This window comes from Streptopelia decaocto (genome assembly GCF_964273445.1).
Source record: "Streptopelia decaocto genome assembly, chromosome: 6".
Taxonomy (NCBI): domain Eukaryota; kingdom Metazoa; phylum Chordata; class Aves; order Columbiformes; family Columbidae; genus Streptopelia; species Streptopelia decaocto.
The window spans coordinates 46,989,027-47,015,966 of record NC_138660.1 but is presented as its reverse complement, the minus strand read 5'-3'; the positions used below and the strand labels follow the sequence as shown (position 1 = coordinate 47,015,966).

The 26,940-nt window shown below is 37.5% G+C and overlaps 1 protein-coding gene across 7 annotated transcripts; it reads right to left on the bottom strand.

Annotated features, from left to right (window-relative positions):
• Positions 1–37: 37 nt before the first annotated feature.
• On the bottom strand, positions 38–26,914 carry METTL8 (methyltransferase 8, tRNA N3-cytidine). Of its 7 annotated transcripts, none has more exons than XM_082057030.1 (12): positions 26,784–26,914; positions 26,052–26,154; positions 20,227–20,382; positions 15,844–15,935; positions 11,675–12,066; positions 11,073–11,122; positions 8,623–8,686; positions 8,151–8,290; positions 4,928–5,034; positions 4,767–4,832; positions 3,391–3,617; positions 38–313 (listed from the first exon to the last, which is right to left on the bottom strand). In XM_082057030.1, the coding sequence occupies exons 2-11, from the start codon at positions 26,054–26,056 to the stop codon at positions 3,427–3,429; spliced, it is 1,263 nt and encodes a 420-aa protein (XP_081913156.1). In that variant the 5' UTR covers positions 26,057–26,154; positions 26,784–26,914; the 3' UTR covers positions 38–313; positions 3,391–3,426. The 7 variants fall into 7 exon arrangements, with proteins under 7 accessions (XP_081913156.1, XP_081913160.1, XP_081913155.1 ...); XM_082057034.1 differs by having other exon boundaries at positions 20,227–20,331; XM_082057029.1 differs by lacking the exon at positions 26,784–26,914 and adding an exon at positions 26,400–26,738.
• Positions 26,915–26,940: the final 26 nt, after the last annotated feature.

Genomic DNA, 26,940 nt, shown 5'->3' with positions numbered 1-26,940 from the left:
AGCACACCGGAGCAGTGAATAAAGATCGTAACACAAATCAAAATGAAGTAGCAAAATTTATGTTAAGTGATTTCCACTGGCATTTAATAAAAATTTCATGATAGATTGTTATAAATTTTTAGTCATTATTAAACCACAGAATCTGCAAATTAGCTGAGTCACATGCAAAAGACAAAACAGAAACAGCAGTTTCAAATACAATAAATGTTTCCATGGTGTCACTAGAGTTCCTGCTGTCCTCCTCGTCTGCCCTGCGTTTTGGCTGTCCTCTTCAGATTCAATGGATATGGCACAAGCACCTGCCTGGGTTTTGCTGGAAAAAAACCCAACATTTTTTATGTGAGTTAATTGTTATTTACTATATATTTCAGAATTAGTGTAGGAAAACAAGTCTGTCACTTTCTTTACTTTATAAGTGTCTTGTACTTGTTTGAAAACTAAGCAAGGTCTAAAACAGCAAATACCATTCTCATGTATCCCTGTACATAAACGTGATGTAATACCAGTGGAGGTGGGCAAGAAGTACACACTATTGATAAAGCAAGCCAAAGCAAATGAAGCCAAAGCTAAATTCTAACAAGATTATCTTTCTCTAATTGCCATTTGTATACATTCACAAGTCTGCTTTCCCAGCACGGGAAGTCATGCTGAACAAAAAAAAAATCCCAAAACAACAAGTAAACAACTTGCAGATAGCAATTAAAATGTTTACTATTTATATAATCTGTACTTCTATAAATTTATATAATTAGAGATTTCAGGTACATATCTGATTAAAGTAGTAACTGCAGATTTCAAAAGTAAAACTTACAGCCTTTTTCCATACCGGGCACACTTTGTTTGAAATACCCTAATTTTTCTTTCCCCCAGAAATTAATTAACGATAAGCAATTTTAAACTGCATTTCCTATATAGTTGTCTGCATCTCCTTTCTTTTATTTCAGTTGTCCCACTTGCCTTTCTTTTGCCAATATTGCAATATTAGTTTTCTCAACTAGTACAGGTAATTTGAAAGGATTCTAAAAACATGCCCTTGATTAAACATTTTGAAAACTGAAATGTCACAAGGCCAAAATACAGAAAGTTCTACCCAGATTCAAAAGTTCTTACCAGGAAAGATCTGTTTGTCCATTTCCCCTTCTATCAATCTTACAACTGTCCAGACTAGTTACAGTTCACTTTACAATGGATAGTAGCTGATCTTACTACTTCTATAACAAGCGCTATTATTCTAAAAGAGGCAGCCAACACTTACTCTGCAAGGTGTGGAAAAGAAACAGCCAAGTTTGCTCAAGGTCATATGAGAATTCAGGGTTTGGTTTCTTCTGAAGTCACATTTTTGTTAAACTAACAACATAGCATATTAAAATTTTGCCAGAATCAACATATCAGTGTGAGAGGCAAAGCAAACGTTTCATTAGCCTCCACACATGGAAAAATCTACATCAAACACATGAATAAGACTGCATGGTGCTCAGAAGCTTATCGTCAGCATCATCCTACTGGAAAATTCTACAACTGAAAATACTTCGTACTAGACTAAGAGCTATGCATACTCAGAAGTCACGATTAATAGCACACGGTGGCAACCTAATTAAAATATAAACAGATATATATTTACATTTCCCATGCAGATGCTACAGTCTCTTAAGACCTAGGGCTTGAAGAAACACAGCTGTGTTTTAATCTTTGACTTACACTACAAGAGTTTTATTGCAGGTCACAATAATGTCATTGCTAACAAAAGCTTCCTAAGACACTTAACTCATAAAACAGTATCTTACTCTAGTGGGAGTTTAGAATACACTAGAAATGCAGGATCAGACCTTACCTTCATAAGACCCCTTATTGCACCTCGTTCTTTAAACAGATCTGGGTTTATGGAAATTAAGCAGGTCCCTTGTATTGTCAAAGGGGACGAAGATACTTAGCATCTAAATTTTAAACTTTTTTTTTTTAGAAGACAATCAGTTCTATTTAGCTTAGCAGCTAACGACTTGCAAAAAAAACAAAAGGGGGTTATCAGCTGTGACATGCTTACCCTTCAGACTAAAACAAAAGCTAGAGAAGAGACTTTGAGTGTCGCTCTATTAATGGCACTCAAAACTGCATGCATGTTATAGATTATATGCATTCTATATCCTTGTTGAAGAAAGAGAGATTTATTTTATTCATTCACCAGTTTCTTTTTCTCTCCTCCTTGTGGCTAAGTGACTGTAAAATTACATTTAAATAGCAGAAGTGGCATCTTTAAACACTGTCTCAACATCTTCAGTATCATGCTCTGCATCCGAACACAGTGTTTGTATTTTGGTTTTCTTCTTAAAAGCACCCAATGCGCTAGCCTAATCCTGGCCTTTTACTGTGTCTCCAGAGGGTCAATACAAAATTGTTGCATCTTTTTACTAAGACTCAAGCCCTAAGAAACCAACCTCTCTCTGTAAAAAACAAAAATATCTCAGTTGCCACGTACATCACCATTTTAGTGTGATTACACTACTCCATAAAAATATTAATAAAACATACTCTGGATTACTCCTTTTGCTCCTCACTCTAGCATATCTGACATATTTACTATGCAAATGTGAACTACTTGGTTTCAGCACTGCTTTGTTATTTTCGTAATTCTTTTCTATGTGACATTCAGTTTACAACCTACAGCACTTTAAATATAATGTATGTGTCACTAAGCTGTTACACAACCTTGAGTTTGTCCTGTTTCTGATGAGCGTGTAGAGGGAAAGTGGAGACTTCAGAGGAATAAGTCAGTCACAGTGGAGGACACCGATCACTGACTAGTCTGATACCCCTGCATATCACATGCAGTTAGTATGAAATTATACCTTACATGCAAATCAGAAAGAGATTTTGTCTTCATTATTTATGCACCAAGAAATTTTCCCCCAAAGAGGAAATACAGTTGCAAGACACACAGTGTGACTCAGAAATTAACACAGCACAGCTTACAGTGGTACTGAGAACAGATATTCTGTTCCTCTAAATCTCTGAAACAACTATGTTTCAGTCTAAAACTATTTACATATTGTGAATTTCAACAGGAATAAGCTACATGCTTATACTTACTGACTATTCATATTCAAGGAAGTAAAATAGTACCTGGACACAGTTATAAAAGATGCCAAGACGGCTACACACTCACACAGGGACAAGAGACTTAGTCCTAACCTTACTGTTAGTTTTTGCTAAACATATACAGTTTTATTGCATATAAAGCAGAAGTCAGAAATGTTTTGGGGTTTTGTTCTTTGTTTTTGTTTTTCCAGACCATTTTTACACACATACATTTACAAAAAATCTGGGAAAGGTTTTCAGTTCAATATATTTCTCCTTTCTAGTGGCTAACACAAGATTTATAGGAAATATACGTACTCAAATTTGCTTCAGTTTCTGGAGTTCATGGTACAGTCATCTACAAGGGTCCCTTTCAGTGGTTTCTTCGGGATTATTCGGAGACAGCAGCAATGGTTTCTGGAACTTGCTTTGTATCCAAACTCGTTGCATTTTCACTTTTTTCTTCCTGTTTACTTGCAATCGCCGATCAACTAAATTCTGTACTTCAGTTAATCCCGCAAAGTTGAACATGCTGCATACCTCATCTATTTTTTTGTATGAAGAATTATTATAATTAAATAAAAAGACATTTGTAGACTGTAGTAATTAACAACTTGCAGTTCAACCAAAGATGGAACTAAATCTGTTTTGGGATTTGAAAGACCAAGGACAAGCCTGGAAGAATTCTTTTCTTCAAAATTCATTTTCACAGCTCTCGATTTATATTAGAGTAAAAAATATTACGTTGAGACCCAAACCACATTGGTTATTACTCATGGAATTCATAGATCCCCTTTCTTCAGAGTGCTCAGTATGCCAGACTTGAGGAAAACAAATGCATACCATTTGGTCACTGTTCGCATATTATCAAGATAAAGCTATTTCACCTGCCAAATGACAATCCGCACATTTGTGAACGCATCATTATCTACTTCTTGTCAGTAACCACTGAAAAACTTTAAGTTTCTTTGCCATGAGTAAGCACAAAACAACAAAACATTTAAAACTGAGAAGGCTCTTTGAATTCAAGTGATTTCCCATAAATGTCCCAGATCCCCCTTCTCATTTCTAAAATCACTCAGGCTGGGATAAATCATGATCCATCACTGTTGCTTACAGTCTAAGTTGCTGAGGGGTTAAAAAAAAAAAAGTATTGTGATGCTTGCTCACTTTCACAATTTCCAGTAGCTGGGCTATAATATGCCAGTCTAATCTGAGTGCCGACAACACCGAGTGAACAGGCAAAGAGCAATACTATCCATAATCAGGAACTGAAGTGTAGCCCCTGCAGGAAAAGCAGCCTCACAGTTCAGATTCACCAACACAGCAAAGTAAAGTACTAGGGCACTGATACCAACTGTCCTTCCAAGCACGTTTATCTCATTTTTAAGAAAGAAATCAAGTACATCTTCAAATAAAAGAACTGAGCATACCATTAGATACAAGATGCTTAAACAAAGATAAATTCCAGTGATGTCTGCAAAGAATCTTGCAGGACCTCAGGTGCAACAAGTGTACACATAAAGGGAATTATTTTCTCACAACAGTTAGCTTTGGGCTTTGTGAAAGCAGACAATTAAAAAAAAAAAAGCTATTAAAACTTTGTTTAAATTTATGTTCTAAGATGAACTTTTATAAACCAAATAATCTTGAGAGACACTCAACTCTTACTATAAAAATGTACCATTTCATACCTTTGGTAAAGAAATATACTCTGGTTCCATCTCCTCGTACATAAAAATTTTCTGACAAGCAATGACCTAAGAAATTAGAGCAGTAATGAAAAAGGGTGTGTCACTTTTTTTTCAAAAAGAGTTAAAATGAACAGTGAACTACAAAAGCATTCGGGAATTACCTTTTTTAAAGCGAAGTTGAGCTGTATCATACCTTCCGTAGTCTCGAAATAACAACATTCCTCCAGGTTTCAGTAGTTTAGCCAACCTATTTACAACTGCTTGCATCCTGAGAAAATAGACGGGATACTGCTGAAATTTGCAAACATAACTGTTGTTTCAATAGATATTTGGAATACACATAGACTTCTGAAACGACAGTGAAGTATGTCCATATTTACTACAAAAAGGCCACGCACTAGTGAACAGGAAGAACTTTTTGCAAAAAAGTCTCTAAATCAAAAAATTAAAAGGAACTGTAAGAGACTGCAAACTGGAAAGAGAACAGGAGCCCTCTTCCTTCACTTCAACAGAATCTCAGGAATGGATTAAAACACAGTTTTTGAGTACATAGGTCTTATGGGTCAGATATATGACAGACAATGAATTAACAGATAGCTACATGCATCCATGAGCTAGACAGAGCCTTCTTGCAGTACACAGCAAAATCAAGGGTCTGGAAGACAGACAAAAACTTCTCCAATTTCTTTATGGAGGTGTTGATCATACACACAAAATCAGTATCTGCACACCTAATGTCTGAGAATGGAAAGAAGAATCTGAGTAGTGCCAGATTCCTGTCCTGAGATACAACTCCACCTGGAGATACTGCTAGTTAGAGGAGGAAAGTCTGCATTGTCCAAAATGCTGACAAGCATATGAATCTTGGTAATATTTAACATCAGCTCTTCTTTACTGAGATTACACCGGCCTGCTGTATGTATGACAGGCCTAAGTACCATATACAATACTCTTTCTTCTTCATTAGATCAGAGCAGCTTCATTCTCACTTTTTAATCTTACCTTGGAGCTTCTTATAAATACATTTGCATTACTCTGCAAAATATGTTACAAATGGCTTGGGTTTGCCTCACTCTTCCAGAATAAATGGAAGGACTCAGGTTTTCGACATTCATGAAAGACAACAAAAGGCTGTCAGCACTCACATGTCCACTTGCCTAATTCTACCCTTCCTTGCACAGGGAAGCAGATGGACCACGTAGAAGATGTGGAGCCGGTGAATGCTAAATGAATGGTAAGGCAAGGTAATGTACCTGAAATGAGCTAAAGAAGGGTAAATCATACTTAACTACACAAAATCATCACACCTTTACTGTGTACCAAGAGAACACCCTTACAACATCCCCATCTCTCAGGTGGCCTTACCCCAAGAATGTCAGAACTCAAGCACTAATTCAATTTGGTCCTTATTTGGCAGCAGTGCAGGCATTTAACCTTGATTTTTAAGAGACAGAATTAGGAGGCAGTTCAGCAGAGAATATTATCATATCTCAAAAAAAAAAAAAAAAGAAAACCAACAAACAAAACCAAAAAGCAGCATATACTTTTTAAGCGTGGAATAACCATAGAGGAAGACAAGTGCTTTAAAAGTTGTCCTCTTTGCTCATACTCAACACAAGCAACCAAGTGTGCTGCGACAGACAAAAAAGGCAGCACCACCTAAGAATAAGACACTGTTCAAGACAGGTAGTTGTGCACAGAATCACAGACTTTGTCTACGTAAACATAAGCTTTGTGCAGATACAAAAAAGTACATGCACAAAACGTGAAAGTGCTTTGAGAAATCTCACCCTGTAGGACTAGAGCACACTAAATTATATATGTTGAAGAAAGTTTAATACCTTGCAAATTCTGCAACCACATTTTAGAGGGGACTTCTCACAGAATTGAAGTGTGTTAAAAACGCAGTAAAAGAGTAGCAATTGCTAAAAACTAAACACAATAGCCTGAAGAGAAATCAGTAAGTAACAACTGTGCTGAATACAAGTGTGTCTCTCTCCTGTATATTTTCCAGGTCTCCAAAGTACTTAAGTTCTGCAATCATCATTCTCATGGTTTTCATTTCCACTTTCAAAGTTTCCAGAAAAAAAAAAGGTATACTGAGCAAGATGGATCTGGATTACATATGCCTTTATGCAGTCATTTTAATTCTATGAGATAACAGTAATAACTAACAAATCTTTGGATAGTGGGTCTTATAACACAGATAATTACACAGAAATCTTGATGTGTGTATACACACACACAAACACCCACGTCAGCGTTTCAATGCTGAAATGGGGAGAAAAAAAAAACAAACCAAACACATACATTCTCAAGCGACTAATATGAAAAGATCCACAGAAATTCTGAGAGAACATCTGATTAGTGCTTCTACAGGCAAAGCCATTGAATGACTGCATCTCTATTGTCCAATTTCTTCCTGGCAGCATCATCACAGTTACAGAGATCTGAAATCTACTGCTTGAATTGTTTTTGAAATCTGGACCCAGGCTTCATATGACTCACGTGCTCATCTCTGAACAAACAGGAAGGAGTAATATCCTATATGGGAAAGATCTTTCTGTAAAGCTAATCATTAATAACCCAGGCAGGGAGGCAGGGAAACAGTTCTCAAGACTTTGGCAAATACCATTCTGTTTGCCAAGACCATTTTAACGACATTCTTAAAGTAATAAATGTATTACCACATATACAGCATGTATTTCCCTTCATATGATCTAATTAAAGGAAGAGTCAAGCAGTTTAACTTACATGCCCTCTTTTGCATTTTTCCTATCAAAAAAGGGCATTTTCACAATCAGCCAGCCTTAACAGTCATAAAGCTTGGTTCATTAGGCATTGAGAGGCATTAGTAACAAGGCTAACAGCACTCAACATAACACTGTGCATGAAAATTAGATCAGGTTTTCTTAATCCAAACAAGTTACAAAATTCTGAATGCATTTGGTTCAAAAGGCCTGTATGTAAGCATTTGCATGTGGCTACATCAGCAACCCAAGTCTTTATCGACATATCATAAGATGTTAAATCTTGAATGTTTGGTTTTGATGACTAAAAATAATTTCCTTCTAGAAGATTAGTGGTCTATTTTTTTAATTAATAATTTTCTTGAATCACTGTCACTTTTAATATGGTTATATTTAGTTACAATATATCCCTTGTATTTTGATGGAGACAGGAGGCTCATTAATGAGTTAGCCTGACCAGCATTTCCTTTGAAGCCTGAAAATGAGAAAGAGCACTTAAAATACCTTGTTTTCTGTATATTGTAGCTTTCTAAATAATAAATTAAAGATTCATCATCTTCTTTTGCTTTTCTTGAAAACCTGCAGCGATAACAGAGATTTAACCCATTTGCTTTGCCCTTTAGTCTTCATTTACCTGTCAGGATGAATAGTAGAGAGCACAAAGACAAGGAGAATGACATCCAGGATCTCATCTGGAAAAGGATAGGGTAAAGCATCATCACACACATCATGAACAAAGGCAGAACACCAGGCTGAATTGTAGGACGAATGTGACTGTCAGGAAAAAGATGAAAAGAGGCACAGAGAGAACAGTAGTAGTTAATACGTTTACTATGACTCAAGAAACTTTTTTCCTTCAATTATTCAGCATTGTAAAACATCTCATATAAAAGCCTATTCTGTCTGGTATCTTACTCAAGCTGAGAAGCAAGCTCACTGATGGTATTCATTCCTCTCTGCATAGAGTAAGACTTTGTTCTTTGGAATATTGAAAACTTCAGTTAAAAGTTGTCAAAGCCATCACATTCTTTTTCATGAAGACGGCTTCCTGGCAGCCTCCTGAATTACAGACTTACAAGGTACCCTAAAGCAAGCATATGAATTACCTTTACCAGCTCCACTGCTCCTGAAGCAAAATCACAACAGTAGAGAAAGGTTCCAGGTGTATTGCTAGGAAAACAAAACCAACATCAGTTAAAAAAATTATTATTGTAAAAGATGAAAGTCTACATCAGTGTTGAAGGAACTACAGAGGGCCCTTTGGGGTTCTCCACAGGTTAGATCAAGTGTGCCTTATTGATGTCTAGCACATGGAAAGCCACATAGGCTGTAATGAACCAACAGGGCAGACAAATTCATAATAGCAACAGGCAGTTGGTATAAAAAGGAGAATTATAGCCTTACCAGGGAAGAAGTGAAAAGGAAAAGAAAGAAGGTCACAGAGGGCTGTCAGGATTGACAGCAATGTCCTGGTGTCATATTACATAAATGCAGATTAATAGGTGACATTTTCTTACAGAAGCACTGCATTAAGTCTCCACCATTAGCCCATGCATGCAGCTTAATTGGCAATATGATTTGGGCAGGGGTGGGGTGTTGCAAAAGTTACCTACAGTTCTACAGAGGTTTGGGTCCCTGTGTGTACCTTGCTGTGCTTTTGATTAGATTAAGCAGTATTGGTTGTTTCCCTCCATTACCCCCTTTGTTTTGTAAGCCAAGATGAGTAAGAATTTCCTGTAGCCCTGTTTTCCCTTTCTTTCCCATCCTAGACTAAGCCAGCTCCAAATTTCCTCATACCATTCATCAGGTACCAGTAACTCTAGGGAGAAATTTTTTTTCACGTCCAAAAAATTCATTTAAGAGAAACTCGGCAAGCCCTTCCAAACCTACTGAGGGACAACCTCATGGCCAACTCATGATCAATTAATCTGTCTTTAAAAATATTCAAATATACATTTTGGACAGACGGTTTCTTTAGAAAGGGAATCAATAATCTCTGGCAGTATCTATAAGATTTCATAGTATACACAGCTGAGTTAGTGACCCCTCTCTGAGGGCTCAGCAGAAGAACCCTTGTGGACCAAAATATATCCCATCCTTGCTGCTGAGCAAAACTTTTACCAGCTCTGTGCCCGCCATGAGAGCTGGTGAGTTTAGATATTTATCATGGATGAGGACAAGCAGCCAGGCTTTGGATCCAGCTGGTCCCTTGGGAAAGGTAAAGCTGATTGCCTAATTGACTTGTTAGGATGATATTTCAATTTTATTAAAGCAGAATGGGAGCTATGTAAAAAGTCAACTTAAAACAAAGGCACAGCCTGATCTGGGTGGTGATTTCATGATGCATTGTACCAAATAGCAGTAACTTAAATTTTAAGTGGGGCAGAAGGAAGCGGTTTAAAAGTTATGTTAGCCTGGGTACACTCATACTAGACACAGGCTTCTTTTTATATGCATACAAAAGGCAATTTTTAAATTATTAAATTCAGAGTAAAAGCAACTGTGCTAGAAAGTCAGGGCTGCTAAGAGATAAAAGATGTTTCCATCAGGTCATGTAAAAGAGAAACGTATGAGCTGTTTAATGTACCAACCAATGTGACTGACTGGAGGATTTACATAAGAATAGAGATCTCCAGGAAAAATACCTAATGAGTGGATTCTTAATTATCAGAAATACCAACCTATGACTAATGGCTTCTATGAGGAAAACACAAAAGTTGGTCTCATCTTTTTTAATACTGCCACATGGTATCTTTTCCCTATATAGTGTTACTTTTCAAACTTTTCATACAAAACAGGGCTCCCCTTCCATTACATGCTGTCTAAAGCAAAGCAGTCGTTTTGTGGTGAAGATGCATTGCTAACGCTAACAGGTTTCATTTATGACCCTAGTGCACCACTCAGGTCCTCCTGCTCTGTTTCCACATCCGCAAAATGGAGTATTTTCGGATAGTGGTGATGCTAGCAATCAGAATTCACTGGTAGAATAAAAAACTGTGCTGCACTCGAGCTCTTGGAGGCACGAATAAGGAGAAATCTATTTCAACCCCCAATACATACACAGTCTTTCCAATAAAACCTTCCTGACTACACAGAAGGTAGGACATGCTGTCGTTACAGCTTTTGCTAAAACCAGAAGCTAAGTGGATTAAGATGTTTCAGGGAATTAAGTGCCTTCCTTGACACTAAAACCTGAAGCAATCTGACAAATTGTAGCAGCCAAATTCAGAAATAATACAACTTCTTACTAGTAGATCACATGCCATTACCCACTGTCTTCGATTTTGGCCTTTTGGAGAGATACCTGGTACCTTTACGGTGACATATAAGACAAGGGAATATTTCGCCTGCCTGAGATTAGCTACAATAAGACAGTCTGAATGCACCTGAAGACAAACCTTGTCAGCAAATATGGTCCAACCAAGACGAGGGTTGACCAGTATGAGGAGTATCTTACACTGATGCTACCAACATTATCCGTAGTCTGCAAGCAATCAGAATTTCAGGGCTGTAAAACAGTTCACCCAACACCAAACCCAAATCCAGCACTACATACCATAGAACTTTTAAAATAGGAAAGACACTGTTTCCAGCACCACACCCAACCTAAAATCAGAAGAGAAACCAAAAGTTAAAATAAATGAGCAAATAAAACATCATTTTCTATTTTTGTCTTAAATTAGTTGATAGGTGAGTCCCATTAGACTTGAACGTATGTTGGACAGAAAAGCTACAAACAGCTCATACCATAATTCTCAAATCACTTCTATAATCATATTTCTCCTCAATGTCTTTCTAGAGTTAAGAGAGAATCCACCTCACAGACTGCATAGGTAAATGCAATATTCTTGGGCAATTTCACCATTTGGCAAGAACATGTCAAGTCCTTGCACTTTAAGACAGAACTTTCCTCAGGATATTAGAAACCTAACTTTCAGTGAAAATGGAACCTGACAGTCTAACCCTATATTTTGATTTGGCAGAAACTTTAAAAATAAAACGAAGCCCAGATCCTATGTTTCTCTGAGAGTTTCTGCCATAAATGAATGCGGAACATTAAATTCTAAATGTTTACTTTCTTGATACTTACTCTTTATCGGGCTTTTGAGTAATTAACTGGAATTATATATGATGGGTAGAACATTCGCAGTGCATTACCTCTAATATTCTGTAAGTGGCGTCACTACCAGGGAAGGATTCTAGGCTGCCAAGTTCTTCTCCACAGTTTTTACCCTGAGGATTGTCAGCAAGAGATTTTGCTTGGTTTTTATTATATGCATATCCCTGTACAGAAGTAGAACCACCTCCACAATTTTTCTTCCAATTCTCTTCTCCTTCCTCTGACATTTCATTTTTGTGTAAAAAACCATTGGTACTATTTATTTGTGTGTGTTCTGAAGATCTTTCTTCTGTTTTCAACTCTCCTCTCATTTTTTTTGGAAGAATTTCTGGGAATTCCAGAAACAGCCAATTGCGATCCTTGAAAAAGTTATTTTTATGTGTCTTGTAAAATTCATTCCAATATTTACTGGCTTCTCTCTCATATTTATCTGAAATTAAGACAAAACAAGAACTTGGTGAAGATGAGCTTAGCTACAAAATACTGTAAAGCAACATGGAATTTGGACCCCAAATTTACAGTTTAAAAATCCACGGTTTCCCACATTGTAGGCATTTAAATAAAAACATATGGATTTGGGGCCTGACCTGAACCTGTGCTCAAAATAACTCCCATGAGGGTTTAATTAGATTTTATATCCCTTAGGATGGGGCAGACAGGCTTTCTGCGTCGCCTTTTTTTTTTAATGTAGTGACCTAATAGAACAGCATCACTAAAAGATGCAGTCATAATTTTCTTAGACCAGCTTTCACGTCTCAAATTATAACAGCACTGCATCTTTCCAGTTAAGTGTTCTCCATGTTTTTCCTATTTAAGAAATACTAAATCAAAATTAATTTCACGATTTAAGAAACTCTATGAGCAATTTCAAATTCACTGGTAGCTAGTCATCTTTCAAAAAAACCCATCAATCGGAAATCCAGTTCTGTGAACTGGAGTGATAAATGCTACTGCATAGCCAATAGACAGTAATTCACTCTCAACCATTTAACAATACAGTTTAGACAGAAAGTAACAATAGACTGAGTAGAAACATATTGACTTTCTTACTTTCAAAACACTTCAGAGAGTCTTACAATAGACCTTTGTGTTAACTTTTAATTCACAAAACATTCTAACTGAATGTTAGCTTGTCAAAAAAACAGGACTAGAAGGGATTTCACCTAGTCAGGGAATTCGTATACCTTTCCACAGAAATTGGTCCAACTTGTTCTTAAAATACTACTTTTCTTATAGATTTGACAGTTTTGTTCAGTAACAGTTCATGGTCCTTCACTATCTGTACAGGTTGAAACCTTTTCCACTACCTAACCTGAAGTAATGATTTTTAGACTTCTTATCATTTTTATTTGTCTTCTCTAGATTCTCTCTGATTGATTTACTATTCTTTGGTGCTGTACTCTGGTAAAGGCATTATCAATACAGAGCAAAAGGAAGATTCCACGAGGCTTACAGGCTGCAATCCTGTTTATAACTCCCAGCTTGCCATTTTACAACAGCATGACACTGCTGATTCGGCTAGTGATTCACCAGAACCCTCAGACCTTCTTCTGCAAAATGACTACCTAGCCAATTCTTCCAGAACCTAGTATTTTTTTCCAGGAATTATTCCTAAGCAAATTATTCTACATTTATTTTTAGCAAATTTATATCTTTCAGATTTTTTTTCCTACCATGTGTCTAGATCTTACTGAATCCTAATCCTGTCCTTCATAATTGAAACATCTCTTCACTTACTATGTCCTTCACTTAATATAATCTTCAAGCCTCCCATTTCCTGAGGCCACTAATGAAAATACCAAGCAGAACTGGACACTGAACAAAACGTTTCTCTGCCCAGCACAGCCTTCCATTCTGAAAGGATCTCTCTAGGCATTCATTCACCCAAAAGCAGTTTCATTAGCTCTCGCTTGCCTAACTTGCTTATGAAAATGTCAAGTAAAGCAAATCAAAAGCCTGACTAAGGATAAATTTCAGGACATCTGCTGTTTTTTTCCCTATCCCCAGGGCTTGTAACCTTCTCCAAGAAGGAAATTAGCTTGATTTTACATGATTTATTCTTGAAAAATATTTGTTGGACAGTATTCATCTCCTTTGTTCTTCCAAACCCAGTGTCTGCAAGCTCTGGATTTTCTCTTCCAGTATTCTTCCAGGAATTGAAACTAATTCTCTGACTCTTTTTTTTAAAAAGGGAGGTGGGAAAAGAGAAAAGTTGTTTTTTTGTTTTCTGCTTTCCCAGTCATCCATGTTCTGTATGGATGTACTTTGTAACCTGTTCTTTCTCAGTACAAGAACAAGATCTTTCCTCCTCCTCACTAGCACCAATTGTGCCAGCCACTGGCCTGCAGCTAACCCTTTCAAAGGAAGGCTGATAAAAAGATAAGAATTACAGCTTTTTCAATGTCTCTTTTGTTGATGGTTTTCCCTTTCTCATCCCTCCTAAGCACCAAACCAAATATTTTTCTTGTTTTGTCCTTGTTTTTTTTTTCCCCTTGTTCCCAAAGCATTTACAGAACTGTTTCTTGTTAAGTGTACATCATATAATGTACCTTTTTATTTGTATTTATTTAATGTATTAATTTATTTGTATTTATTTAATGTACTTATTTGCCTTTTTATTTTGTCCCTACTCGCACTGACCCATTAATTATTTTAATATTATTTTAATATATTTAATATTATTTTAGTTTAATATATTAATATTTTTAATATTTTAATATTATTTTAATATAAATGCACAGAGTAAGTATATGGTGCATTGCTCCTACTACTCTCATCTAAATCTTAACATACTATTTCCTAAATCACTACAGCTTTTCAGAGAGAAACAAGGCTGAGAATTATCATTAGAGGCACAGACAGACAGCAGGAAATGGCAAGGAGGTGGCAGAATGCCTTGTCCTAGAAATCTGCATAATTTTTTAAATTTCACATTTAATACATCCAATTGTATTATTAAAGGGTAAGACCCAGACATGCAGAGTAACTGTACAGACTTGTTTTATAATGTAAGTGTAGAGTGGATTGAGATCATATATATCGGATTTCAACAGCGTAAGTTGTACACTCACAGATTGCTCTCAGCTTCAATATTAAAAAGAAAAGAAGAGACCTTCTACTCCCAAAGTTCTTAAATCATTATAACCCCTTGTTATAGTCACTACTTTTCTACAAGTCTGCTCAGAACCCTTGTACTTAAATTTCCACCAAATTTTCCAGATTTCAGAACTGAAGGAAAGCAATGGCTAAAGTCAGCCTTTCAAACTGCATTACTATTCAACTAAACCCCAACGCACGCCTGTGTTTCATTAATGAAACTGAGCACAGGATCATAATGACACTATCTAATTTGACAGGTTCAAGACACACTAAGGAAACTGAGGCCTGGGACATCTAAGTAATTGTTTTCAGAATATCTTTCCAATAAAAGAACAAATTAAGAATCCAGTCTTCTATGTTACTATCAGGTTGATACTCCAGCTTTAGCATACGTAACTATCCTGGAGTTTAGTCTAGGGTTTAGTTTACCAGTTTGAACCTAGAGCTATCGTTCTTCAGAAATGCAGAATACATTGCTTCCCCTCTGAAGACACGTGTGAAGTTCCTTAACCACTTACAGAGCAGACTCTGCACGATGTATTGGAACACATTCCACACAACGCGAACATGCTGCTTCCTGAAGCTCTCCCAGCTGAGCCTGGCCCAGGCAGCAAGCTGGGACCAGCTGGGACCGGTGCAACTTTCACAGCACTGAGCTGAAACATGGTGCGATGTACAAACACCAGCTCCCTAAACAATCCACAAATCGTTAAAAAGCATTTGAATACTGTATATGGGAACTTGCACCTTAGCTGGCTCCAAATTCATTCCCTTTGATGAAGTAACAGTCCTGTATGGTAGAAGTTATATTCTGCAGAAATGCAAAAGGAGCCAGAACTTGCAACTGCCCCATACTGATGAACTTGTTTTATATAGAGCCAATTGCCCACCCCAAACATAAAATTGCTAAAATAAATTACTGAATTGCTAGAAAAACACACTTTCAGACAATCTTTTGAGGAAAAAAAGGAAATAAAAAAAAATCACACCAACAAATTTAAGCAAGACAATGTAGAAATAAAGAGTCTTACTGGATTTTAAACCATCCTTAAATGCTTTAATAAATAGCATTAAAATAGGGATTTTTAAGCCATTACAAATTCGTTACCTTGCTCTTCCCATCGGACTTTCACAACTGAGTTCTCTACCACTTTTTCCTTGGCAGCCTCCTCTTCTTCTTGTGACCATTGCATGTGGTCCCTGCAAAAGGCAGTTAAAGAAACAGCCTTTAAATAGGATTTTCCATAATCTTTTTTCCAAGGGAAAACATTCACAAATTAGCTACACTGTCTCAAACACTTTTTCTTTTTGAATGCAAGCAAATGACCACAAGGAGACCGACAGTTAAAAAACAAGTTTCCGTGTACGATAGAGAAAAACTAATTACTAGTTAGGTGAAACTCAAGTGAAACGATTAAGAAAAATCTTCCAACTGCGAAGAAGCTGAAGTAGGATGTATTTTTTTCTTAATAATAAGATTAATCTTGTAAATTAAGTGCATTTATAGGAATGTATTTTGAGTATTCCATTAAAATTTTGTTTAGCTGGATATAATAATAGACCTATCAACAAACACCCTGATGCAAGAAACTTCTCACATGACTAATGTTTATGATGAGGAACAAAAGTCATTCAGCAAATGAATCAGCTGTTCCTGAAACAGGGAGCATAATCCACCTATTCAAATAGACGGGCTGGAACTGATGAAGGGGATTTTACTTATGTGGGGAATAGAGACAGGAAACATTTAGAAGAAAGAATGAGACACTCCTGAGAAAAGACAACTAATGCTGCAATGGTTCCAGACTCTATGCTATCTACATTTGTGTAAAGTGGTTCACTCAATGTTATATTAATGGTCACAGAAACAAGCCAAGATCTTACCCTGATGACTAAACTGCCTTTCCTGCAGATTTGGTGTTTGGATCAGGGCACAATGGGGAGTACCCAAAAACGTGCTGCTGGCAGCTTTTAAAAGCAAATCAGCTGTCCCTACAAATCGTCCAGTCCAAACAGTTTCAGAAATCAGATTAAATTAGGTAATATAATTCAAGTACTATGTTGCATCCTAATTGTACTGAAATCAATTAACTGAAGGCCTATGACTAGAATTCCATTGGTTACTATGGGAAAAGGAATAAGGTGGCAACTTGAAAAGACTTGATTGTCTCTAAAAGCTAACGAGCATCTTCCTGTTACATGCTTGGTGATATGTAGCTAACTCAATTCTTAGACCTTTCTTGTTCCTCTTTCGTTAATTGTGGGAGACTAATTGGTATGTATTTGTCTGCTTGCCTCAGACGTGATTTCCACACGCCTACTGAAATATTTCTCATTATTGTCCCCAGCAAGTTGTCTCTCCCCTTCCTGTATGTTCCTGTGCAGTGTCCAGGCTCTGACAGATGTGCTGCAGTAGAAAAGAACAGACTGACCAAACCATTCATAGGCAGCCATTCTCTTGGAAAGACTTGCTTCCCTCACCACTACCACCGGTTTTGACCTTGCCTATTCTAACAAGCTGAAACCAAGGACTATTCAGATGGCAATATCTGTCAGAAGGGCTGACTGTATCACTTGCTGTGGTATAAACTTTAGCTGATCAATTTTAATCCATCACTGTGTGTCTATCAGAGCCCTTGAGGGCTCTGCACACAAAACTACAGGTGCCTGAAGTCCTCCATCTTCATCAACAACTTTTTTTTTTTTCCATTTTTCCCTTCTTGGAAATTCATAAAGCTGAAGAAAGATCTCTTGGCTCTTTCCTAGAAATTTCTATATGGAGCCCAAACAGCAGGACTGCAGCAGCACTTCTTGATCAAAATCTGCAGCAGAGGGGACAAGGCACAGTTCTTCTGCAAACTATTTACATAGTCCAGTTGTTTCAAATGAGGCAGCTCCTTCAGCAATACAAGCTGGCAGGAACACAGGATACAGAAGAATTCTAAGCACAGAAGTGCTTAAACACAGAAGTGTTTTAAGCTGAACAAGGACAGCAGCAAAGCAAGCTACCCATTTTAACATGAGTAGGCCTGACATGAGATCGAGCAATGCTACTTTCAGTTCAGCTTACTCAACCCTTTCCCATTAACTTGTTTGCTAACATAGGTCTTAATTATTTCTGAAAACTAATATGTGAAAACTATCCCAATTACTAACCTGAATAGAAGCAGACATTTTTTCCGCCAATGTTTAACATCATTCACTACTGTCTTCTCAAAATGACAGAAAAGCACTACAGCAAATATCTAAAGCACTTGTTCCCAAATTTAATTTGCCCAGTAATCCCAGCAGCAACGGTAGCAGCTCTTGGCTCCCTGCCAATTCACACACAGGCAAAAAGAAGGATGACACTTTATGAAGTACCAAAGATAATAAGCAGAAAACAAAAGGATATAAATCCTCATACATCAATGCTGGGGAAGAGGTACCTCTAATGCTCACCCTACATGGTCTATTTAGCTCAACCCCCACTCATGCTGATCCCCTTTGCCTATCCCTAGTGAGAACCCTGCTGACTCAGCCAGCTTCAGATCCAAGGACCTCTCCCCACTTCATAGCCAGGTTCTTCATTTATCAAGACTTATGCAACTTCCACGCAGCCTCTGCTCCAACTCAGCTTCACCTGGTTTCCCTTGTGAGCCACGTGGATTCATCTGCAGATCCACTTTCTGAACAACCCTGTTCCTTTCAATCCCACCTTCACAATCCATCCCAACCATCTGCACCATAGTTTGATAATGCTGTATTAGGCTGTCAGCAAATGCTAGCAAGAAAAACTGAAGCTACACATGATCAGTTATTTGGAAGTAAATTTAAAAATTAAACAAAACTGAGTTTCATCAAGGTACAACGCTATTGGAAAAAGGTGGCCTTTTTCTTAATATCTTTTCCTATATGGACTACATAACCTACATCTGAATGAGCGTTCACACCAGTAAAAGGTTTTTCCACCCAGTAGGAGGTCCTGAGTCTCAAAGATGCTTCAGAACTATTCTACATATAGATTTATGAAGCATAAACTTCACACTTCTCTAACAAAATAAGCAGCCAGCTTCTGGCTTCCTTGACCAAGGAACATACAGAAGTATAGATAATTCCAGATTTGGCTTTAAGGTGGTATGTGTTGCGGACCATGGCTTGGAGACACTTAGTTTAGAAAACAGTAACAGGTGACATATCTATTTGCATGTCTTACCTCATGAGTTAACCCCAAATTTATAGACTAAAAAAAGAGTAATGAAGATATTAGTTTATTAACCAGAACACAATTTTCCATGTTATATTCTTTCTTAAGACCTTTTTATTCATCAGAATTTTATTAGAGAAACTTTTGAAATAATTTAGACTAAAAAGTAAAATGGACTACTAAAAATAATATTTTTTAAAAAAAACAGGAAGCTGGAAACTTCATTTCAGCACAGACGCTTATCCAACAACTTCTCTGAAAGTTGCCAGCAGGGGACACCCCTGAGGTATGACATCAGCTTAAGCCCTGAAACTTGGCATCTGTTACTCCCATGTTATGTTACCCATTGGTTATCATTAGCCACATCCAGTCACTTCTAATTTTGCTAAATCTGTGCTTTCAAAAATGGTGTGCAGCAGAATTCAAAAATATATTTTAAAATTATGTAGAAAATAATTTCTTCTATAGCTTCTAAGTTCCCCATTCCTCTTTTCATCAAATACTTATTGTTCTTAAGTTACGAACTATAGGAATAAAAATTCCCAGTCTTCCAAGTATCTTAGGTAGATATTCCTGTACTTTCTAGAAAGGCTTAAATATTCTTCTATCCTTCTTACACTTCCTGTATCACTTACTGTTTTATATTCATCTCCGTTCCACAGTCAAAAATCCTGGCCTTTTCAGTCTCAGTTTTCCCATTGTGTTTACTAACATTCTCACTCTTTTCTGAGCCTCCATTAATCATAAAATACCTTTTACAGATGGAGCTGCACTGCTGCAAATCAGGACAACTATTATTTTTTTAACATTTACATGTTCAAGTTTTCCTTGGTATTATATTACTTATTTAAGATTCAATTTACTTTTTTGAAAATTGTGCACTCTATAGAAATCTCTGCTGAACTACCTGTTATATCTTCAGTACTCCCTTTAGAAGAAGACAAGTAGTTTACATGTTCATTTTGAAATTGTGTCAATTCTAGAATACAGCAGTAATCCAGTATGCAGTGATTCTGTACCTAACTGGTAACTTTCTGCCACTATAACATGGAATACTTATGCTTTACACTGTCTCCTAATTCATTACTTATCTGCAACAATATTTTGCCTTTCGTTCCATAACTAACTACATTCTCAGCGGCTGTCAGGTTACTGGTGACAGTCTCGGGTTGTCTCCAGCACTACCTTTTAACCTCTGTTCTCACAGTCTATTGTTACATAGACACAAAGACACACCCCATTATTCACCATAGTAAAAAAAATGTACAAAAATATATGAAATTCAGCCTTGAAGAAACATCTCACCACATGTTATGCTCAAAAACCTTAGAAGGATCGGTTAAAATCCGAGATCCAAGTGGAACAGCTGGTCGTCTACTGCTTTGGTGCCTCTGTTGTATCTTGCTTTTCCTCAGAAATAAAGCAGAAAGCCTTGTAATGAAATTCATTTTGTTCAGAGACCTGAAAACACAATTATCTCAAATTACAGTTTTGCTGTAACTTAATTATGTTACTTACATGAGAAACTGGTCAAATAATCAAGCACCAGTATCAACTTTAGTAATAATCTTTTACTATAATAACAATTTAAATTATTTTTAGAAAATAGCAACATCACTGCAGTAAACTGAAAGCCCAAATAATCCCAAAGTAGGCTACTAGAATGAAACCAGTTGAAAGATAAATTATTTGGTATAATTTCAAATTACTACCCGGGAGGGGAATGCACAGTAAAACAATGAACCAAGTTTGACATTGTACCTTGAAAAAATGATCAGTAAAGAAACCACTTGTTCCACCGGGTACACACTGACATTGACATTTTTCAATCCACTTACTAGGTAACTGTCTTCAAAAAGTTTCATTCTAGAACCATGACTCTGGGTTTACACTTTTAGATGGGAAATGAAAGATTTAAATTATTTTTTAAAGTTTAAACATTGTGCACCAGAAAACCTTCCAAAATTTCTGCCAAGTATCCTCCTGGTCTCTCTTTAATGCTCTTTGAAATGCATGGGTTTAAATGTTAAACTTCTATTCATGCAAATTATAGTTATTGAGATTTTTCTATGACATGTATAATTCTCTCTTATATATTTATATTTTACTTTACTTGAAATCTCTTCATACGGTATTAATAATGAAAGATAAGCGTGTGTAGCTAGTACCAGCATTTTATCTTGTTGCATTTTGGGGTTCTGGCATATTCTTGTTAATGTGGGCTTTCTAGGAGATGAGTAAAACTAAATACCCCTCCTACTACTTTTACTCTGATGTGCCTTTGTGCTTTCTTCCTTCAAGTGCTCTGCATATGACTTCAAAAATTATTCTTAATCCTATTTTTTCCTGTCTTTTTTTTTTTTGAGTGCTTCTTCTGTATAAACCACACATAAAATTTTAATGTACTGAAAATACAAAACGTAGTTAGAAAAGAACAGGCACAGTTTAAATACAGACATTATTAGAAAACATTCTGTACAAATTGGTTACAAAATGAAGATCTTTATCTTGAGGAAAACAGCACTATTTGATCACAAGTCTTGTACTGTGGATAAAAAAAAAAAAGATTAATTTGTACACATCAGTACAAAGGCTGGCAAAGGAATCACTTCCATTCAAGGAACAATTTCTCATTTAAGGTGTACTTTTGAATAAGTCATGCTTTTAAAAGGGCATTGTTTATTCATTTTAAGCGTCCAGGAAAAAAAGGGAGGAAAAATACGAAAAAGTATTTTTATTTGTCAAAGATTAAATAAAATGGGGTTTGGCTTTTGGCTGTCAATGCCAAATAAAAATGCTGATAAATTCTGGCTGCTAGAACTGCAATGTGACCAGGATATAGGGCACCACTATACAGTAAAAATGTAACACTTATTCCTATTAAAAAAATTAAAACCTCTTTGAATGTTAACGAGTTTATTATAGTTCCTTTTTTTTTTTTTTAATGTGGCTCAGTGACTAGAACAACTCCAGTTCATACTGTAATTACTACAGTTCATGTGTTGTTTTTGAAAACCTGTATGCATTTTTCATAACATAATGCATAATCATTAACATATAAGGAATATTGTAACATAATGATCATGAGACATGAAAATTAACACACCATGACAATTTCTGCAAAAATGTATAATTTACATAAAGGCAATGTTCTTGAAAACAAAAACAAATAGAAAATCCCCCTAAGCCCCAAACTACAATCTGATCTAAAATTACTAAGTCACAGAAACGCCTGTATAAAGATTCCATGATTACATTGCAAACAAAATCCTCTTCCTCCTTCAATCATTCAAAAAGACCTGAGACAGTATCTTGCATTTCCTGTGCCAGCATTGATATTCAACATAAAATACAGTGATTCAGCTGCCAAGCTAGTCGTGTAATTTTTCTTGGCTCTCTACATATCTCAGGGAGAACATGAAAAGATGCACAGATGGGAATTACAGTCAGATGACTAAGATGATCTTGCATCAGTAAAATCCAGAGATGTAGCTCTTTTTGCCTCTGAGTGATAAAGGCACAAGCTTAGCTGATAAATTCTGAAACATCAAGAAAATGCAAGGAGAGTGGGGTAGGTGGTGGAATGAAACTTACTGTTGCATCCAGTGTTTAATGTGAAGGAACTCCTTGGAGACACACACGTATATCCCTGATAGTTACTGTGATCCATAGATCATGAGATTAATGGGCAATCTGGCAACTAAAAGTTCAAAAGGCATCTAAATGACTTGGAAGCCTAAATTACATTTTCAGAAGCAAGCCATCCACATTTACAGAGGACAAACTAGAGACACAGGAGAAAAGAACTGTTCTAAGCTTGGTTTTTAAAATAGTGAATTACACACCAAAACATGCACAAACCACTTCACTGATTAATGAAATCCTTGAGAAGTATTAGTTCTGAAAATTATGTCAGAGAATAAAAAAAAAACAACAAACCAAACACGCCACACCACACAACCAGAAATAACCTGTCATTTTTGTCTGAGAACCTAGTTCAATTAACTTACTGGATGAAAACCTTTTGACAGTTGACTGGTCTCCATCTGCAAAGCTAACAACTCCTTCCATCTCCAATCACTAAGCCTACTTGTAGAGTCTCTGTTATTAAAAAGGAAGAATATGTGTAGCTTATGTACATTTTTAGAAAAAAAAAAACACCTCAGAAACAATGGACTTCATACAATTACTTCTGCTTGGCACCTAGAAGCTTATCTACACATTTGACAATGCTCTGCTGTAAAGTGTAGCTGATCTGTTTTATCACCATCAACACTACCCAAACTCAGAATACCTCACACAAAACAGATGGAAGTGGCAATCATGCACACAAAGTGAAAAATTCTTCAAGATAATGGTAACACAGAACACGTAACTATGAAATACGAGTTGTTATTTTTAAAATACACACATATTAATATTTCTTAATATTTCAAATCAAGGGCAGGGAGGAGGGGATTTTGCTGTCAACAAGACTCATTCATTAAGTGAATGCTTAATGCTCTTCTATTCTACCAAGAGGGAGCCCTCCTGGGCCTTCATGATTAGTTTTTCGAAGATATACTTTAAAAAAATTGTGCACATTTGAAACAGGATATTTCACAACTTTTCAAACTCAGCAGATCTAAACCTCTCAGCTGTTTTTCCTTCTCCTGCAACATCCCCAGCAGTGATGCCGACCTCCCAGCCAGCACAAAGCAACTGCAGCAAAACTGCTGCAGAGCACTGACTACCAAGCAGAAAAGAACAACAAAACAAATAATTATTTTGATTTATTCTGCCTCCTGTAGAGACAACACAGTTAACATTGGTTAAAAAGCAATAGCAGATCAACCAAACGCCAGCAGCTATGATTTTAACCACATGTACAGAAATGTTGAGTAAGAGGAGGCTGTTCTTACACCACGTGCCAAGTAGCCTGTTAAAAAGTCTTGCAAAGAGGAAGAGGAAACAGTTTTTACAATGGTCGAGGGAGAGAGAGAGAGAGAAAACTGCTCCTTTACTAAAAGCATTTACTTGAATTGCAATATATCCAGGAGATCAGCAACAGAACCTGAAGGTATGTTATCTGGGATAAAATAATGTATGTAGGTACTATATAAAACACTTCTATGAGTAAGAAAACAGACAAACAGCTATTATGAACAAGCAGAGAACTAAAAGTCCTTGAGAGTTTTAAAAAAAAGTATTTAATTAATTAATTTTGTATTAATTGAGAATTGTTTCTCAGCCACTATTCTCCATCTTGATCCTCCTGTTGGTATTATTCTGCCGTATAAACCACTTTTGCAATATCTTATAAAACTACAGGTTTTATAATTGTATTTTTATTCTTTTATTTTTATGAAGCAATCATACCATTCCTATAAAAAATGTAGAACATTCTTCATTAGAGACTATGAACTGCAACACTCTTGTTGGCATATGATTCTATGGATCTTGGAAGACAGTGAAGACAAAGAAAGCTCCCTCTGCAGGACTGAGGGAATCAACCCCACTAGTTAATATGTTTTTAAGCTGCTGAAGACATTTGGAAAAATGCAACTGAAGATTAAATAATGGCAACTGCGAGATCAAAGAGTCATGAATGGCCAATAAGGAAGAAAGAAACAAGTACCTTAGACATACAGATGTATTTTATTTACTAAATATTTAATCAATTAATGTGAACATGAAATAACCTACAAAAGCATTTTATCTGAATTAACTGTATGTGTGGAGTTCAGTTGCTACAGGTGGCTAACATTAATTTGTTCTATCCTAAACTAAACCTGTGCTCCTATTTCTTTTTTTCACTTATAAAGGCAAGGGATAAAACATTCCGACAGAATCTCATTAAAAATGCTGATTCAAGAAAATCACAGTATTTTAATAAATGTAGCGATTCTGTTGACACTTCAACATATTAAAACATTTTTATCATTCTTTGAAATGTTGAAAGATTTTGGTTTTATTAGGACAAGTGTTTTGTTGAAATTGCATTATTTCAATTTATAGTAGATATGTTCTGACTTCACTATCAAAGACTATTTTGCCTTTAAAAATAAACTTCAATAAAATATTTTAACTGAATTCAAAATACTTCAAATTGTGAAGAATACTTTCATTTCGACTGAAGCTAAAACTGTATATTTATATCCTAGAATTGTTCTTGGAATGGAATTTCTACTTTTGTACTGAATCTATTTATAGCAGCATTTTCAGTGTTAATTGTTCTGCTGTTCCATGTTTCTAACACCTAAAGGCACATGCAGGAACACTGTCATTATAAATATTACTGACTAAAATAATTTGAATAATAGAAATTAAGAAGATAGCAGGTCACTCAGTACAAATTCCTTAAGCATTGCATAATGTAAAGAGGCAAATTCACATATAATTCTTTAGGCTACTATCCTGCAAATACGTGTACCATTGCTTAACTTTACAGACAAGATGTCTTCCGACATACCAATGAGTATAGGATACGGGTAATGGTAAACATAGCTCAGAAATGAGGCTTCCAAGTTAACCTGTGCACCCTCTGCTGGCCGGTGCTTCCATAGGGAGGGGGAAAGAAACAAAAACCCACAACCAACTGGGTTGACCTTCTGTATACACATATATGCACAGTGAACATGCGTCTGAGTCTCCAAATACATCTTTCAATCACTTAAATTAATTTTCAACCCTATCTTCTACAAAATACTGAACATGCAACTGTATTGCCTGACAATCAAAAGATTTTCTCAACACAAACCACGTTTTCCTGTTATTTAAAGATGCTGAGAACAGAGATAGAGCAACATGAATTTTACTACTATCGATAATTTACTTTGAAGAACCTCGTTCATTTACATCCCTGCAAGACCCTGGATGTCCACATGGACTTTGCTCGGCTGCAGCCCACCCTATCAGCGTGGGAGCCCCTGGTGATGTTGCAGACACACCATCCTAACCCACTCCTCAGAGGAACAACTGCGACCACCGTGTCCGCGTGTTTAGCTCACTTCATCCAAATAACTGCAAAGCACCAGAAAACCACGGGAAGCTGCCTTGTGTTACAGTATCAGCAAAGATTAAAGGTTCCACTCAGACATCCTGAAGAACAGACCCAGAAACACTTAAAAGATAAGCAACTTTCATATTACCCCATTTGGGCAACTCTGGCAAGGAAACAAGTTCATCCGCAGACTTCAGTTGCTCAGCAGGCAAGTGGCTGCTGTTGATGGTGACAACTTTTGGGACATAGCTCTAAAAATATAAAAACGAAGCGTTATTCATCTCAAGAAGTTGCTGTTGACCCCAGAGTTTCAAACTGACCTTCGCAGGCCCGCCCACCGCCCGGGTACCCGCCACATCACGCGGGGAGCCCCCGCTATCCAGCAGGGGGCGCTGGTCCCGCCGCCCAGCGCCGGGGGCTTCGCGCTCCAGAGGAACGAGATTGAACCGCGGGAGAAAAGTTCCCGCGTTTTCTGGCGCTAACGAAACTATCTTGCCTTTATTGAAAAACGACAACGCGTAAAACGCTGCCATTGATCCGCCACACACACCCTTTGGTCCCCTCAGCGCGGAGTCCAGCAGCCGCAGCGGATCCCGGCCACAGGCACAGGTCCCGGCGGGGGCGGGTACCGGCGGGCCGCCACTGCCGGCGGCTCGCAGCGACCCTTCTCCTGCCCCGCGGTCCTCCGTGCGACGCTTCGCCAGAGGCAACGCCGCCACAGCAGCAGCCCCCGTAGCGGGGGAGCTACCCCGCTCCTGCCCGCTGCCTGCGGGCACCCACGCGGCCACGGCGCCTGAGGGAGCGGGCGGGCTACCGCGGGGCATGGCGGGAGTTGTAGTCTGGGCGCGCCGCGGAATGCCGCCCGCTAAAACTACCGCACCCGGCGGGCCGCGGGGGGAGGCGGTGGCGGCGCGGGGTCGCTGTCGCCTGGCGTGCGCGGTCACTCGGCCCCGTGGCGGCGGGGGAGACACGCTGCGCACCCGGCCGGCGGCGGCTCTGGCCCCACCCCGGGTGGGCGCGGGTGCGGCGCAGCGCGT